This window comes from Rhinolophus ferrumequinum, chromosome 17 (assembly GCF_004115265.2).
Source record: "Rhinolophus ferrumequinum isolate MPI-CBG mRhiFer1 chromosome 17, mRhiFer1_v1.p, whole genome shotgun sequence".
Taxonomy (NCBI): Eukaryota; Metazoa; Chordata; class Mammalia; order Chiroptera; family Rhinolophidae; genus Rhinolophus; species Rhinolophus ferrumequinum.
This window is the reverse complement of record NC_046300.1, coordinates 38,466,501-38,483,569: the sequence shown is the minus strand read 5'-3', so window position 1 is coordinate 38,483,569 and position 17,069 is coordinate 38,466,501. Positions and strand designations below refer to the sequence as shown.

Below are 17,069 nucleotides of genomic sequence, written 5' to 3'. Positions count from 1 at the left end.
CTGTCCCCCCAGCACTCTTCCCTTTTCATGAGAGGTAATGATTTACCCTTTGATATGTACCCATATAACAGATTCATGCACATATACAAGTGCATATATGATATATTGTTTCTGTACATTATACTATAGATAGCTTTTTAACCAAAATGAGATAATACCATAATATGGTCTGCAACTTGCCTTTTTTAACCCAACATGTATTCATGAGTAACCTCTCCTGTCAGTATATGTAGCAATAGGTTCCTTTTTAATAGCTGCATAGTATTATATCGGATTTAACCATTCCCCTGTTGGTACTAGACATTTGGATCTCTAAATTTTTCAATATTATAGATAAATCTTCAGCGAACAGCCTGGTACCATATGCTTGCAGGCATATGGCCATGTTTATTAATAATTACAACTGCATTTGTTTAAAGATGTGCTCTCCCGACACACACAAACCTACGCAGCCCTACCTGAGCTAGGAGGTTAATTCCTTATCTGTTCAGATGTTTGCTTGAAGAATTAGCCATGTTTTCTTCACGCACTCAGCCTCTGCTTCCGCAGGGGATATTGATCAGAGCTATCCCCAAGGCCCGGGGAGTGTGGCAGCCTGCTCTCCTTAACCTGTGCTTCATGGGCCTGACTGTCCTGCATTCAACCCGCTCAGGTCCCGCTCGCTGGAGGCAGGAAGTTGAATTCTGCCGCATACTGTCAAAAGAACTGCAGAGTATTTGAGATGGATTTTGTACAAGTTGAAACTCTCTCCTCCAGCGCCTCTATGGATGTATTCGTTTCCTAGGGCCATTGTAACAAATTACCACAAACTTAGTGGTCATTAAAAACAACAGAAATTTATTCTCTCAGAGTTCTGGAAGCCAAAAGTCTGAAATGATTATCACTGGGCCAAGATCAAGGTGTCAGCAGGGCTCCATTCCCTTCGGAGGCTCTGGGGGAGATCTGTACCTTGCCTCTTCCGGCTTCTGGTAGCTGCTGGCATTCCTTGGTTTGTGGCCGCATCACTTCGGTCTTCAAGGAGGCATTTCCCAATTTCTCTCGGTTCCATCTGTCTGTCTGTCTGTCTCTCTCTCTCTCTAATACCCCTTTCCCTCCCTCCTTTAAGGATACATGTGATTGCATTTAGGGCCCTCTGGGTAATCCAGGGTAATCTCCTCATCTCAAGATCCTTAACTGAATCACACATGCAAAGACCCTTTTTCTAAATAAGGTAACATCTACAGGTTCCAAGGAATTAGGGCCTGATATCTTTGGGGAACATTATTCAGCAATGGGATTTTCCAGCCTCTTTTCCAATATACTTTAACTTACTGCTGGGGCACACTTCATATTTCCTTTGAACTCTTTGGAAGATTGTATTTTCATACATAAGGAAGGCAGAAGTAGATGCTATTTTACTCTGTGCACTAAAAAATGGACTAGAAAGTCAAGGTCAGATGGAAAATCTGTGGCTGACAAGCTCCTTAAACTGGAGATGACGTGGCACGAACCACATGTACAATCGCTACGCGTTCGATTACAAATGAGCCTGCCTCCCCTTTTTATTTTGGAAATATGTAGCTGTATAATAGTTTGCATGCCCCAGTTAGAAGGAAGTTGAGAAGCCATCTGTTCTGCCTTCCCTCCTGCCGATCAAACCACATCCAAACGATGACATTTGTTTTAGATGTGAATGCAGTGTTCTACTGCTGAAAACAGTGGAGGCCGTTAGGCGACATTAAGGGCATAGGCACCTATCTCTCAGGTTGGCGGCATCGAAATATAAGGAGAAGTTTCAGGAGCACACGTATGACTGGCAGAGTGTGTCTGCCCCTCCCCCCCCCAGCTCTCCCTGTGAAAGGCCTGTTCACAGTTTTGCACGAGGCCCTGCCCGTCCCATGTGAATGCTAATGTCTTCTCCTTCCATTTCCCAATTTCACAGCAGACCTGCATGCTCATAAATTAAACTGCATCGCTCAGCAATACTGTGGGCATTCTAGGATTTAGTCCAGCATGGCCCAAACTATAATACTGCCTATTTCAGCAGAACTCCCTTTGGCCACCGCCTGTTAATATATTACAGAGACATTAGGACAGCGATTGGAGAGTGCAGTCCAGGCGGGTAGAGAATATACTTCTTGCACAGAGGTCCGAGGGCAGTGAACCAGGGGAATGAGCATGGGGAGAGGTTGGCTCCTTGTATCGGACAGAAGGTGGGGCATAGTCAGACCTACCTCCCCGCCCCAGAAACCGAAGAGATGATGTGTCTGCCAGTCTGACTTTTCATAAATAAGCTTCAGTGTGAATGGCTAGAGTTCAAAAAAATAACAAGTCAATTGGAAGAAGTAAAAAACAAACAAACAGACAAAAGCCCCGACTATGGCATGTTGTTGTCACGTTCTAAGCCAGTGAAAAGTTACAAACATAGCAAAATGCCCACCACTTCACCAGGTTACCAAGGGTAAAGGAAATAGAGAGAGAGTAAGGCTTTGCCTTCCAATATGGTAGAGTAAACACTTAACTTTTGTAATCAAAATAATGCGTGCACATGGTTTTTTTTTTTTTTTTAATTAACTAGTTCTGAAGGGCTTTTAATAAAAAGTTACAGCTCCATCCTTACTCCCTTGCCTACTTCCCAACGGTAGCCGCTCTGTTTAAGTTGTTTTGGGGGTTAAGTGCACACCTCTAAATTGTATCCTGATCAGATAGCCATAGAATCTGCTATGAAAGATTGATTTAATTCATTTATACTCTGCGCCCTACCCTTCTTCCTTCCTCTCAGGGAGTAAGTTTTATCTACTGAAGAATCATAGGGACTGAAGTTGTTTCTACAAACTGTCCCCCATTTGGGTCTACTATCTGACCAATACAATAGCGATTATATACACCATGAAATATACGTTAGATGAACTTGGTTAAAAATGTTAATCACTGCCCTACACCTGGCTCACGTCTATTCTGACTTCATAGATCACTGCACAGACTTTCAGTCATCTGCTCGTGAACATGGCAGTCTGCGTATAGCTCAATAAAGAGGGAAAGATGGGCTGCTTGGCTTATCATTTCTGGAGGAAATTCTATTACATGAGATAGGAAAGGATTGCTCTGGATTTGTTTCTGTCGTGCCCAATGACATTCTCAAGTGAACAGCTATCCTTGAGCAGCCAGACTCTTGCCTGCTGGGCCCCTGCTGTGGTTCGCTGGGCTTCCGCAGGCCGGTTCTGCCTCCTTGCAGAGCCTGGCCCGATTCCCACCTTGCCAGTTATTTCGGGTTCTCCCTGTCATCCTCCTGCTCCGTTGAGGAACTTGATAAGCAGTGGCAACTTGTTTTCTTTTCTTCGTGAAGGATAATGAGGCAAGCAAAACACAGTTGCCTTCTTTGTTAGAATTTTTATATTTGATTTTAGGACTCGTCCTAATATTCAGCCCAAGAGGGGTAGGATAGAAAGGAAAGCGGTTTAATGGAGCCAACACAGGGAGGGGCTTGGAAAGTAAGTAGGGAAGCTTGTGAAACAAGTCAGGACCAGAGCGTAACGGGCCATGGATGCCACACTGAGCTTCAGCCTTGTCCAGAATGTGGTTGGGTGGCGGGGGATTGAGCAGGGAATCAGATGTGCATGTCAGAGACCCCTGGGCAGCTGAGCAGAGGATGAATCGGAGCATGTGAGACTAGAGACAGGAGACAGGTGAAGAGTGCACTCAGGTCCAATTGAGAAATGATGAGCCCCGATACAAGGCAGTGACTGTGGAGTCTGAGAGAGAAATGGATAATAAAGATATTGCAGAGGTGGAACTGACAGGCTGTCAAGGCAAGGGAGAGGGAAGAGACCGGATGGCTGCCAGTTTTGTGCTTTGGTTACTAGAAGGGCCACCGTGCCGTCCCCTCCATCTTTGTGATCAGCTCTGCATTTTGCTGCCATACAGGGAAGCCCCCCCAGGGCTGTAGAGGGTGTGGCTCATTGCCCACTGCTGGGCTGGAGCGGGAGCCTGGGCATGGAGCCTGGATTAGGCTTGGGCAGAGGAGTAAGAGGGTGCCTGTGAGGTGGGACTCAGGAATGAGGATCCTGAAGCAGCCAAGGCAGCAGACACAATTTATGGCGCGAGAGCAAAATCAAGTCCAGAAGGAAAGGGACACCTCAGGTAGGGAGACAGACTCATGTGGGGTGAAGCAAATTGGACAGACCAGGAAGTGTCCATGTTGGAGGCAAGAAGGGGGTGGGACGGTGGACAAACTGGGGCTCTGCTGTTTTGATTTGGGGATCCTTCCTCCTCGGCTACTAATACCTGCTTTAGTTTAGGCCTTGCTGGGAAGTGGTTGGTACACTCTGGCTCTCACTTTGATCTACTTTTCACTTTTTCCTTGTCCCCCAATGAATAATGTGAATATTCCTATTTACCTTCCACTTTGCATTAGATCCCATGGGATCCCTGCCCTCAGGGCTTTACAGTCCACTAGGCAAGAAAAGTGTGGGGGTTCCACAGTATAAACAGATTGTCACCTTTCCGAGGCCAGAGGAGGGAGCACTGACTTCCATGTGGGCTGCCAGGGGACGCGCCGTGGCAGAGTTGGTGTGGGAGAGACCCTTCTAGCTCCAGGAAATGGCATGAACAGAAGCCCAAGGAGCAGGAAGGCTGAGAGGAAACATCAGAGAAGGGCAGGTGGTCTCCCCTTGGTGAGGAAATGGGCCACATGTAGGGAAGAGAGGGTGGTCAGGAGACAAGGAGGAGAGGGAGAGTGAGGGATGCCAGATGAAGGACGTGGCCTAGCAAATAAATGCCAGTGGAGGACAAATTACGGAAGGCTTTATCACTGGCTTGGCATACAGGCCCAGATTTTATACAGTGTTTGGCTCAGGTAAACACTCAATAGTTTATCGCATTAGTTTGGGTGATTGAACTCAAACTTTCAAACTGGTTAATCTGTTTAGTATCCTGAGAAAAGATTGGATTGGGGCCAGATTGGTGGGGGGTGGTGATTCCAGAGTTTCTCTCACCTTATCAAGTATGGACGCCATCACTGGGAGTGGGGTGGGGGCCTGTCCAGCCCCCATCCATTTCCTCTCTCTGGGAACAGCAGTATACACTGGTGTGAGCTGCAGGGACCTTGTCTGTACCATGCCACCCTGTCCAGGGCAAGACCATGGCACTGCCCTGTCCCTTGTCCACCCTAAGATCTCATGTTCCCTTTTCCTTTATTCTCTGTAATGGGCCAATAGCCTTCTGATTATTTCATGCTCTTCCCCTGCTTTGTGTTGGGTAGGGAGGGGAACTAAGATAACCAGATAAGCTCATTTACCTTGTTTGCCATTCTTAAAAGTCCTAATTGATACAAGAAAGTAATGAGATTCTATAGTAGGGTGTGTCTCAGTCGTGGGGGAAGTGAAGACCTGATGTAGCGTTGTCACGTGGGGCGGCCTGCGGGGCCTCTGGTCCTGCTCCCCACACAAGAACGCAGGACATGGTGAGGCCAAAAAGGAACACCCACGGAGCCATAGGTCGGGGAGTCAGACCACTATAATCTCGCTGGAGGCTGGATTCACACGACGTGCGACCTGCTGTCCGCTTTCTGCCAACCGACCAATTCTCCTCGACTTCCCTCGACTCTCCTCCCGACTCCACTCCCCAACGCAGCCGCAGCAGTTATATTAGTGGCCAGTGGCTAACTGGCTACAGCTGACGGCCAACGAACCACAACCGATGGCCATCTACTACCCGAGCCAGCACCCCCCCACGTGAGGCCGAGAGCCTGGAAACTGCTCTCTGAGGCTCTGTCCCCACAAGGGTCATCTCCATGAACGTGGTGGGGAGTGGAGAGAAAGGCATGGGGATTTAGTCTGTGGACTTTGGGGTGAGGCTTCTTTCTCTCTTGAGGCTTTGTGGTCAGCTCCACACGGTCTGCTGCTAAGTAGGGCATCGCTGCTGCCTGCCAGGTCTGGTGGTTCAGACAATGGCTTGAGCTTCTTGACAACTGCGCACTTGTACCATTGCTAAAAACCGTAAACTCTGAAGGCTGGAAATAGCCCAAGCGATTTGAGGTTTTGCTCACTTGTAAATGGTTGAGTATTATGTCCACAAATTGCAAATTGAGTAACTCAATTTTGAGGCACAGCTGTTATTTGGAAAAGACCCATCTAGGAACTCAAACTCCTTGCAAAACGATTGTGCTTTATTTTTGTCAAGTATCAGACAACCATTAAACTGCCAAGCCATATGGCAAATGCCCACTCGAAGCGGAGTGCGACAGTGCACCATAATGAATCTGTTTTTGGGGGAAGGAGATAGGACAGTCTGGTTTTTGTGATCTACAGAAAAGCAGATTTGCTGCTGCATATTTCAGCCTTCTAGAGTCCTGAGTAAGGATTTTTCTTCCCATGAAAAATTCATATAAAAAATTAAGTTATGGTAGATTTTTTTCTTTAGGTGTATTTTGCCTTTCAAACAATATCCATTTGAGTGTCTGCATATATAAAATAGGTTTAACGAGGGCAATAGAAACTTCCAAAAGTTTACACACTTTTTCATTTTTTTATATACTAATTCATTGAACATTCATTAGATTGCAGTCTGTCAGTTAGACTTAGGTTTAGCTGCATAGAACAGAAAGATAGAAAATAATGGTGGTTTAAAAGATTCTTTCTCCCCGAGGTAAAAGAAACCCAGAGGTATGGGGCTAGTATGGCAGCTTCAGGACCATCAGGGTCCTGGCCTTCTCTTGGATTATTCTGTCCAAGCTATACTTGGTTCTCCTCTTCAGGTTCCAGTAGACCTGCCAACCTCCAGCCATCACATTCTAGAAAGCACGAGTGGAGAAGAAGAGAAGGGCCTGCCTTTTCCTTTTAAAGAGAGCTCCTGGAAGTATCACCCAACATTTCTACCTGTAGGTTACAAGCCAAACCTTAATCACATTGCCTCACCCTCCTGCAGAGACTAAGGAATGTAGTAATAAGTGCAGCTAAAGACAGAGATTCTGTTACTAAAGAGGGAGGGAAAATGGATATTGGTAAGTTACCAGCAGACTGTCCTGCCTGAGATCCGGAGATGTTCTTCCTGCTCCATTGCCGTCATCTTGAGGACAGGGGCCAGGTTTTATTTATCCCTGTCCCTCTAAAGCACGAGCACAGTGGCAGTTAGTTTGTGATTTTGTCTGCTACTTTGCACTCCTCATAGCAGACCTGGGCATTTCTCACCCACTTTTCTACCTTCTTTTTTCCAAGTTGGCAAGTCGGCTGTGATTTGGGGCGTATTTATTCTTCATCACCAGAAGATGATATTTCTACCCGAGTGACAGTAAACGACCCGTTCCTCTGTTTCTCAGTATCGACTCTTAGCTCAGGTCCAGGGACAAGGGACGCTTAGAGCTGTGTATTTCTGGTGGGTGCTAGATGGAAGACTACAGCAGTGGGATTAGGGAGCGGCCTTCCTCGGGAGCACTCTTCTGTGGTGACATCTCCCAAACTGAGAAGGCTGACAGCTTCCTAAGGGCCACTAGATTTTGATCATAGGTGAATGTAAAAATGCTGGGGCCTTTTTCAAACAAGGTGAACAAGCATATGGAAGCAGATGTGGGGATGGCGAATTCTGCTTTAAGCATAATGAAAAGAAAGAGAAAGGAGCTAATATTTCTGGAGAACTAACTATGGGCCAGGTACTGTGCCAGGTGGGTCAATTCTGATAACCCCCAAGACAACGCTGGGAGGCTTGTGATTTCTCTCTGTTTTCCATGTGTCTCACCGAGGCTGAGGAGAAGTGGATTACGGCTCTTCACCAGGAAGCAAGCACAAACCCTTCCCTCCCAGGTGTGTGGAAAGAATCAGCCTCGATGTGGAGTTTTGTCACAGTGCCCAGCCTGTCACTCAGTAAACCAGGCAGCTGGTACTCAGATTCCACCTCCTGAAGGTGGGGATACAGGAGACCTCGTTCCATTCCTTGCACTCTTTCACATCTTTTGAAAATTCTCAAAACTGAAGAACCAGGCTCCCTGTTTTCCTGGGAGTCTCATAATTAGGGTGAGGGCTTAATTGGCATGTTTGTTTTCCTCCAGGGGTGGCTGGCAGAGGCTCCTCACACCCAACAAAGAAGGCTCGCTTTGCTTTTGTTCTTAGCACGGTGTGCCCATAGCAACAGCAGGTGAATCCAACAAAGTTGAAAAGAAAAAGCGCCCAGAGTTCACGTGAAGGTTGATTGCCCTGGAGAAGTTGACACACTCGCACAGATGGCAGTGATTTTGCCAGGTCCTGAAAAATGTGCTCGTCAATCCCACAAATACATACTGCGTCTCTTGTTTTCTTTAAGATGAGGAGTCCGGTCAATAGGTCTGTGTAATGAAAGATGTTTGTAGAACCCATTTCCATTCTGCCCGAAGCCATCTGCTTTATGTCTATAATAAACAGGGATGTTTTCAGCTGCTTTTCCGGGCCAGGTCCTGTTAGAAGCGCTCTCCACAGGGAAAGGTAAATTGACTGCCTCCCAAACGATGAGCGTTCGCACATTACATCTGCGGTGACGGGCACTTAACCTTCCCGGCTCGCCTTTCCTCTCTGTGTCTCTGCGACGGCCTGTGACAAATGGGCCGAGAGGCGCATGCTTAGTTAGAATTTAGTACGTGTGGGGCATTGGCCAGCATCACACTACTTGGTGATTAAGGTGATATGTAGGCAGCAGGGAAGGCCATCCTCCAGGAAGCTGGGGACTGCCTAACCTCTTCGGGGTAACCATCCTGGGCCTTCCTGATCCATCATCAGGGGAACACTTTCCAAAACAGAAATATGAGTAAGTCACACGCCTTGTTTAAAATCCTTCAGAGGCTCCTCATTATCCATAGGATAAAATCTACCCCCACAGACCCCTTGGGGGCCTGCACGGTCCTTGCAGCCTCTGCAGCCTCATCTTGGGCCACCCACACGTCAGCTCACACCCACCCATGGCCACAACGACATGCTTTTAGTTCATGACCCACCTTTGGTGGTGGTTCCTACACGTTCGCAGTGCTGGTCCCTGGCCCTGAAACACCTGTCAGCATCCTCCTCACCAGCTCAATTCCTGCACCTTTCCTGCCCTAGCCTGAAGGCACCTCAGAGAACCAGCCCCTCCATACGTGAGTGTGTTAGTTCCCTATGGCTGCTGTGCCAAAGCACCACAAATTATTGCCTTCAAACAACCCAATTTCATTTTACAGTTCTGGAGGTTAGAAGTCTGAAATGAAGGTGTCGGCGGGGCTGTGTTCCCTCTGAAGGCTCTCGAGGAGAATGTTTCCTTGCCAGTTCCAGTGTCTAGAGGCCGTTGGCGCTGCTTGGTTCATGGCCCCTTCCTCCGTCTTCAAAGCCAGCTGCATAGCATCTTCTTTCTGTTCGCTGCTTCGGTCCTTACATCTATATCTGTCTGAGCCTGCTGCCTCCCTCTTATTAGGACCCTCCGCATAAAATTGGGCCATCTGGATAACCTAGGATAATCTCCCCATTTCAAGATCCTTAATTTAATCACATCTACAAAGTCCCTTGCCAGAGCGGCGCTGGTGACCTCCAGGTTTCCAGGACAAGGGGAAAACCTCAGTGTCATGTTCAGGAGGACGGTAGGTCCCTGTAGGTGGGTTCCTGGCATTGAAGATGGCACAGCAGGGCAGGAATGCCTTATCTGATTTAGGTCTGAGTCAGGTGAGGTGGGGTCTCGGGGGTGGAGGGGCGGGTTTAAGTTCCTCTAGGAAGCCAGAAAGGTCAGTTTATATCTCTGGAAGTTTATATCTTGAATGTTGGGGAAAAAACCAAAGAGAGACGGTGGCTGTCTGAAAAGGATGTTGTGTGGTTGGCAACAGTCACTCATTCTCTCATTCATCCCACACACCTTTCCTGAGCCCCTGTGTGCTGGGAACCGTGCAGGAGTTGAGGGGACCCAGGTGAATAAGAAACCACCCTGTCGGAATTCATCTTCTACTTGGGGAAGAGCGACATGGGACCCAATCAATGATGGTTCTGTGGCTGACGAAAGAAGAAAGTGATCAAATGTGGAGCAGGTACATTACACAGTGGGGGAGAGAGGCACTGGGTAAAGCCTCCAAGGAGAAAACCTTCACAGCAGGAGTGAGGAGGGCATTTCAGGTGGTCGGGAACAGCACTGACAGGAGCCAGGAGAAAGGAAGCCGCACGTGGTATTTGAGGAGCAGGAAGAAGTGCTGTCTGGATGACTGTAAAGTGGGAGGCGGTGCACCCGAGTGGGGGCCAGGGCCAGAAGTGGCATCTCCTTTGCCTCATCTCCAGTTTAATGATAAATTCCAAGAAGGCCATATGCTGCTTTCTCAACTCGTTAAATCCTTCAGCAGCAATTATCGCTCACTCTGTGGACTTCCATTAAATGCTTATTGATGAGAAACCTTCCCCAACAGCAAAAGTCTCCCACGCTCGCTCCATCTCGCTAGATATTATTAGAGGATATTAGCAGATGAGTCACTTTTATGGCATGCATCTGGCCTTGTGTCTGATGAGACTTGCACTCAAATTGGAGCCTGGTTAATTCTCCTGGAGGACCCCTGGAGTGAGTCCTTTTCCACGCTGGCATTGTATTTCTCTGGGTTTGGGCTTGGTAGGGGGTTTAGTGGATACAAACGATGCAGCTGCACTGCTCTCGTTCTTGAGCCTGGGACCGTGCACTCACTGCCTGCTCTGCCTGAGACGCTGCTCGGACAGGGTAAGTGACTGTTAGAGCAGTGTGGCTCTGCGTGCCCACGGCGCGGAAAGAAAAGAGAGGCACTTCTTCAGTGTCATTTATTCTGCTTCCCCACCTTGCAGTCCATTGCTGTTGATCCCATCATTCAAACAAATGCTCTAATTTACAGTTTTCTGGGAACTTTTGGGAAAATGGATCAAAACCCCAGGTTACCTGAAATGCTGCAGTTACATGTTTCAATGGCCCTAAAAGAATTATATTTTGTCAAAAATGAAATAGAATTTTGAAAGGCTTCCTAATAGTTGTGGGAAACAGCCAGCCTCTTCAGATACGTTCCTCACAAGGCTGCTCTTATGAATAGCTCAGCACACTCTGCAAATAATATCTCATGAAATCATCCCGGGTGCCTGGGAAGAAGCTAGTAGCAATAGATTGCAGGCTGCTTTCTCATACAGTAGGGGGTGTTCCTTCTGCTTCAAAAGAAGCTGGAAGTAACCACAGCCCACCTAGGTTGAGGGTGTTTTAGCTTCACGCTGTAACTCAACAATAGATCCAGAATAATTTCTCTACATTAGGAGGTGTGTTGGGCCTACCCACCACCAGGATGCAGGTCCTTTGTCCAGTGGGCAGGGCCCTTTCCAGTCTTCACTGAGCCTGACTCTGGGCCCGGCTCTGTGCTTGAAGCTGAGATACAGAGGTGAAGAAAACACCCCTCCTGCTCTTACTGTCTGGTGAGTAGGACAGACACAAGAGCAGGTTTTTGCAGCAGGATGGTATGTGATTTGTTAAAGGTAGATCAGAGATCATCTAACCCAAGCTTGGTGTCAGAAAAGCCTTCTATACTGTGAACTCCCTGACAGTTGTATTTCCGACTCTGTGGCAGGACACTGTGGATTAGCTAATCCTCTTCCCAACTCGTTTTTCTTGCTGATTCCCACTGGAGAGGCTGCAGAGCTAAAAACTTGCATTGCCAGCCTCCCTTGTAGCTAGAGTGGACATGTGACCCAGTTCTGGCCAGAGACAGAAGCAAAATCTACAGGGGGCTCTGGGAAACCTCTTGTGTTCTTGACTAAAAAGGGACAGCCAGTCTACTCTAGCACCTCAATCCTTCTTGCCTTGGTTGTATTCATGATGGCTGTAGCTACCCCAGTAAGCTTATGGTCATGAGGGAAAGCTGAGATAATTGCGGGTCATTATAGAGCTGTGATCCCATGCCAGCAGTGCCAACTTCTAGACGTTTTGTCATGTGGGAAACAAACCACCTCTATTTGTGAAAGCCGTTGAGGTTCGGCTTCTGGGACTTGCAGCCAGATGCATCCCTAACTAATAACAGTCACCTAGCAGGCGGTCCAGAAATAGTGATGAAAGTCAGAAATAATGTGATCACCTGAGTTGGGTGTTAACAGATTGGGGTGTGCTCGGGCTGTTCCAGTTGGAGGACACTGAAATAGCATGTACAAGAGCTTGAAGCTGGAAGCCATGAGGCGCTCACAAAGAAACCACTAACAAGTAGCTCATCGTTGCTAACGTATGAGGCAGGCAGTGGTTGGGGACAAGCCTGGAGAAGCAGACAGCAGGAACCAGAACAGTTGCCTTAGATGCAAAGAGAGTCCCGGGTTCCAGTGACAGAACTGTCCCTGTTCCCCCTGGAAATGCAGAATTACAGTCAAGGCCACCATAGCAAGAGGAGTAAGAGGAAGTGAATGCATTCTTCCTGTTGGTCCGTATTAGTCACGTGTTGCTGCATAACAAATTACCCTCCAACTTACAGGTTCACACAACACGCAGTTATGATCGCACCATTTCTGTGGGTCAGGAAGAGAGGGGCTTACCTGGGCTCCTGACTCCAGAGTCTCTTACAGGACTACAATCAGGATGTTCATAGGGTATAGTCTCATCCAAAGACTTGGCCCAGGAAGGATCCACTTCTACATTCACGCACATGGTTATTGGCAGGATTCAGTTCTTCATGGGCTGTTGGCGCCAGGGGTCTCCTTCAGCTCCTCTCCCCATGGGTTGCTCCATGAGACAACTCACAACAGGGCAGCTGACTTCATCAGAGTGAGCAAGCGAGAAAGCAGACGAGGGAAGCCAGGGTCTTTTTGTAACCTTCTCTCAGAAACGGAATTCGACTCTGTTGCTGTAATTTACTCATCAGAAACAAGGTACTAGGCCCCGCCCACACTCATGGGGAGGGGACCACAGATGAATGCTAGGAGGGTCGTATCGTTGGGAGCCATTTGGAAGCTGCCAACCACAGGCACCTGCCACCTCCTTTCTCCTTCTTCTCCCTTGTCATGGTCAGCAGCAGCAGCAGCATGTTTTTCATCATTGTCATCGTTGTCACCACAGCCACAGTGACTGTTTATTAAACACTTCTTATGCCCCAGGCACTTTCCATACATAGCTCATTTACCCTCACAACAACCCTATAAAAGGAAGTACTATTATCCCCATCTTGCATGTTAGGAGACTGAAGCTCAGAGAGGGACTGTGATTTGCCCTACACCACACAGCCAGTGAGAGGTAGAATTAGGAGTTGAACTGAGGCCTAACTCCAGTGGGGCTCTTCACCACCACTCGAGGAGGCAGCTCCTCAGAGGCAGAAGAGCCATGTCTGCCAGCCTGGAGCCCAGGCTCTTTTCTGCTGTCCTTCAACCTCATCTGTGCTAAAAGCCAACGGGGGTGGAGACAAGAGGGTAGGTTAGGCCTTCTCAGAATGCTTAGGCCTCAAGGATCACGGGTAAAATCAGAAAAGATCTGTAGATTAGATAATAGTCCTGTAACAATATTAATTTCCTGATTTTAATCATTTCTCTGAGACCCGTCAGAGCCCAGGAGGGCGTAGAGCTTACAAGCAGAACATGGCCTGTGAGGTCAGGCTGCCTGAGTTGCAGTCCTGGCCTGCAGCTGCTAAGGTCCCTGAGCCATATAAGTAACTCTTCAGGGTTGTTGAAAGGATTTGGTGAGACCAGGGATATCCAGTTCCTGGCCCACTGTGAGCCTTCCATAAACGTTGTTATTGTTATTATTGCCTCCTCAATCATCTTACTAAATGAGAAATAATGCCTTGTGTTTGGTTTTGAGACACTGATATGGACAGTTGTCTCGGTGCCACCTCCCTGATTTGCATTTTTGTTCCCGTGAAGGCAGGGTGGCCACTGCAGTGGGTGTGGATGTGCCTGACAAGATGAAGAGCCGAATCCCTGTGGTGCTCCTAGCCTGTGGCTCCTTCAACCCCATCACCAACATGCACCTGCGCTTATTTGAGGTAGCCAGAGACCACCTGCACCAAACAGGTCAGTCAGGGGGCCAGGCCGTGGGTTGGGCCTCACGGGCTTCACTGGCTGCTGTCATCATCACTGTTATTACGCGTAAAAGTGCTCGGTTCATTCATTCATGCATTCAGAGCATAACTGGTGGCGTACATTTCCTCCATCATATTCTGAGGGCTCACACCCCTTAACCGTGTGACAAGAAACAAGTCGTATCTCTGGCCGTAAAGTCGAGCCCTGCTCAGGGTTTCTCCACCCCCTGCCCACCTCATGTTATCCATCAATGCTAAAGACACTGGGCACGTTATAGAAGCTCTGCCTCTGTCAGGGCATCCTTCCTGGTGCTCTCAGAAAGCATTTACCTACACAGCCAGGTGAATAGGTAGCATGTGCCTTTGAGAACTGCTGCTACTCTTCAGAGAGGAAGCAAACATTATACAGTTGACCTTGGAACAACGCAGGAGATAGGGGCACTGAATCCCCACGCAGTTGAAAATCCACATATAACTTTTGACTCCTCAAAAAGTTAGTCTTCCCTCAGTATTCATGGGGGATTGGTTCCAGGACGTCCGTGGATACCTAAATCCATGTATGCTCAAGTCCCTTTTATAAAATGGCGTAGAATAATGCAGAAAATGCTGTCTTCAACCCACAGTTGGTTGATGCGCTGCATGTGAAATCCACAGATGCAGAGGGCAGACTGTGTATTTACCCAAAAGGATCCACGTATAAATGGACCCATGCAGTTCAAACCCATACTGTTCAAGGGTCAACGTATAATAGGGATTTTGACATTTTCTCCTTTGAAAGAATAGATCTTAGATAACAAATTAACAGTCTTATATATGGGGCATTTCCCACACAGATAGCATGGCTTTGCCAGAAATATTTAATGTGGGACTGTTTCATCTCCTTGACGTCCATTTCATTATTAAGAGAGTAAAATGGCATTTGGAATCTGCTTGATTATTTCTAAAGAATACAAATCATTTACATATTGCTGTCAGATATATATGAAAGCATTTATTATGTATTTATATATCTTATATAGTCATATATGTATTTTGTATTTTTGTATTGTTCAAAAGTGTTTGTCTTTAAGGCCTTGTTTTTACACCAAAATCAGTTCTTATTTACTTTTAGTGTAAAAAAAAGTATTTGAATAACATGTAAATCATTTCTTCCAAGAAATTATATACAATGTCAGTTTATTTTAAAGGAAATGCCTTTGTTTACAAAACATTTTTTTGTTATTCAAAAAGTAAAAGAGGGTGACTTTCCTTCATAAATAAATAGCTCTTTCAAAGGAATAAAAAAATCCAAACAATTCCACTAAAACTGGTCAGTGAACATTAGTAGGCAATATACCAAAGAAGAACTATAAATGGTCAATAAATTTTGGAAAAGATGCTCGGCATCACTAATAATCAATGAACATGCAAACAAAAACATGTTTAACACCATGAGGTTATAAGCACCACGAGGACAGTTACGGTGGCTGCTTGAGCACCACAGAATTGCCACCACTGGACTTGTAGTTGGTGCTCAATGAATATCTGCTGTGGGAGTAAATAGGTTTAGCTTATGAGATTGGCAAAGATTAAAGATTAACAGAATTCAGTGCTGGCAGGATAGGGAGGGACATAGACACTCTCATATATTCGTAGTGATAGGATAAGTGATTTTTGGAGGGCACTTTGCTCCTCTGTAACAAAAAATTTAAAGTCTGTACCCATACCCATAATGAGGAGAAAAATCAATCAAAACTGAAGAAGTGACACAGATGTTAGAACTAGCAGAGAAGGACATTAAAACAGTTGCTATAATTATGCACCATATGTTTAAAAATTAAGTAAAGACATGGAAAATATAAAAAGGATTCAAATCAAATATCTAGAGATGAAAACTACAATACATAAAATGAAAAATACACTGGATGGCATTAACAACAGATTGAACATTACAGAAAGAAAGGCCAGTGAACTTGAAAATATAGCAACAGAAACTATCTAAAGTGACACAAAGAGAGAAAAAAAAGAATTTAAAAAGGAAAGAAAAGAATATCAATGAGTTATGAGATAACTTAAAATGTATTAATATATTTTTATTAGAATCCCAGAAGGAAATAAAAGCCAAAACAGGAAAAGATATTTGAAGAAATGATCAATGTAATGTATGATAACAGAGGCACAAGTAACAAAAGAAAAAATAGACAAATTGGACTTGATAAAAATTTTAAAAATTCTGTGCATCACAAGACACTGTCGGGCGGCCGGATGGCTCAGTTGATTAGAGCGCAAGCTCTCAACAACAAGGTTGCTGGTGCAACTCCCACATGGGATGGTGGGCTGCGCCCCCTGCAACTAAGATTGAGAATGGCGACTGGACTTGGAGCTGAGCTGTACCCTCCACAACTAGATAGAAGGACAATGACTTGGAGCTGATGGGCCCTAGAGAACACTGTTTCCCAATATTCCCCAATACAATTTATTTAAAAAAAAAAAAAAAAAAAAGACGCTGTCAACAGAGTAAAAATGCAGCCCACAGAATGGGAGGAAAATATTTGCAAATCATATCTAATAAGAACGTAATATCCAGAATACATAGAGAACTCATAAAATCAACAATAAAAAGCAACCAACCTGATTCAAAAATGGGCAAAGGACTTGAATAGACATTTCTCCAAAGAAGATACACAAATGGCCAAGAAATACAAGAGATACTCAACATCATTAATCATTAGGGAAATGCAGGTCAAGTAAAAATGAGATTCCACCATTCACCCATTAGGATGTCTACCGTGTTTCCCCGAAAATAAGACCTAGCTGGACCATCAGCTCTAATGCATCTTTTGGAGTAAAAATTAATATGAGACCCGGTATTATATTATATTATTTTACATAAGACCTGGTTTTATATTATATTATATAAGACCCAGTCTTATATTAAAATCAAAAATCAAAATCAAAAATAAAAAATTTAAAACTAGAATTTCCATTTGACCCAGCAGTTCCACTTCAGGGTGTATCCCCAAAAATGGAAAGCCCCGTCTCAAAGAGATATTTGTAGCAGCAGATGTTTATAGCAGTGTTATTCACAATAGCCAAAATGTGGAAGCAACTCAAGTGTCGACTGATGGATGAACAGATAAGCAAAATG

General features: G+C 45.9%; 1 protein-coding gene across 4 annotated transcripts in view; it reads left to right on the top strand.

Annotated features, from left to right (window-relative positions):
- NMNAT3 (nicotinamide nucleotide adenylyltransferase 3) overlaps positions 1-17,069 on the top strand; it is a 95,917-nt gene that overhangs the window by 24,799 nt on the left and 54,049 nt on the right. For 2 of the 4 annotated variants that reach the window (XM_033132734.1, XM_033132733.1), the window contains exon 1: positions 13,835-13,934. Coding sequence is in view for 2 of the 4 variants with exons in the window: in XM_033132732.1 (XP_032988623.1) it covers positions 13,826-13,934 (109 nt within the window). In the remaining 2 variants the exon portion in view is untranslated. Of the gene's footprint in view, positions 1-13,784; positions 13,935-17,069 lie in introns of those variants that run through there. The other 2 variants (XM_033132732.1, XM_033132731.1) reach the window with 2 other exon arrangements.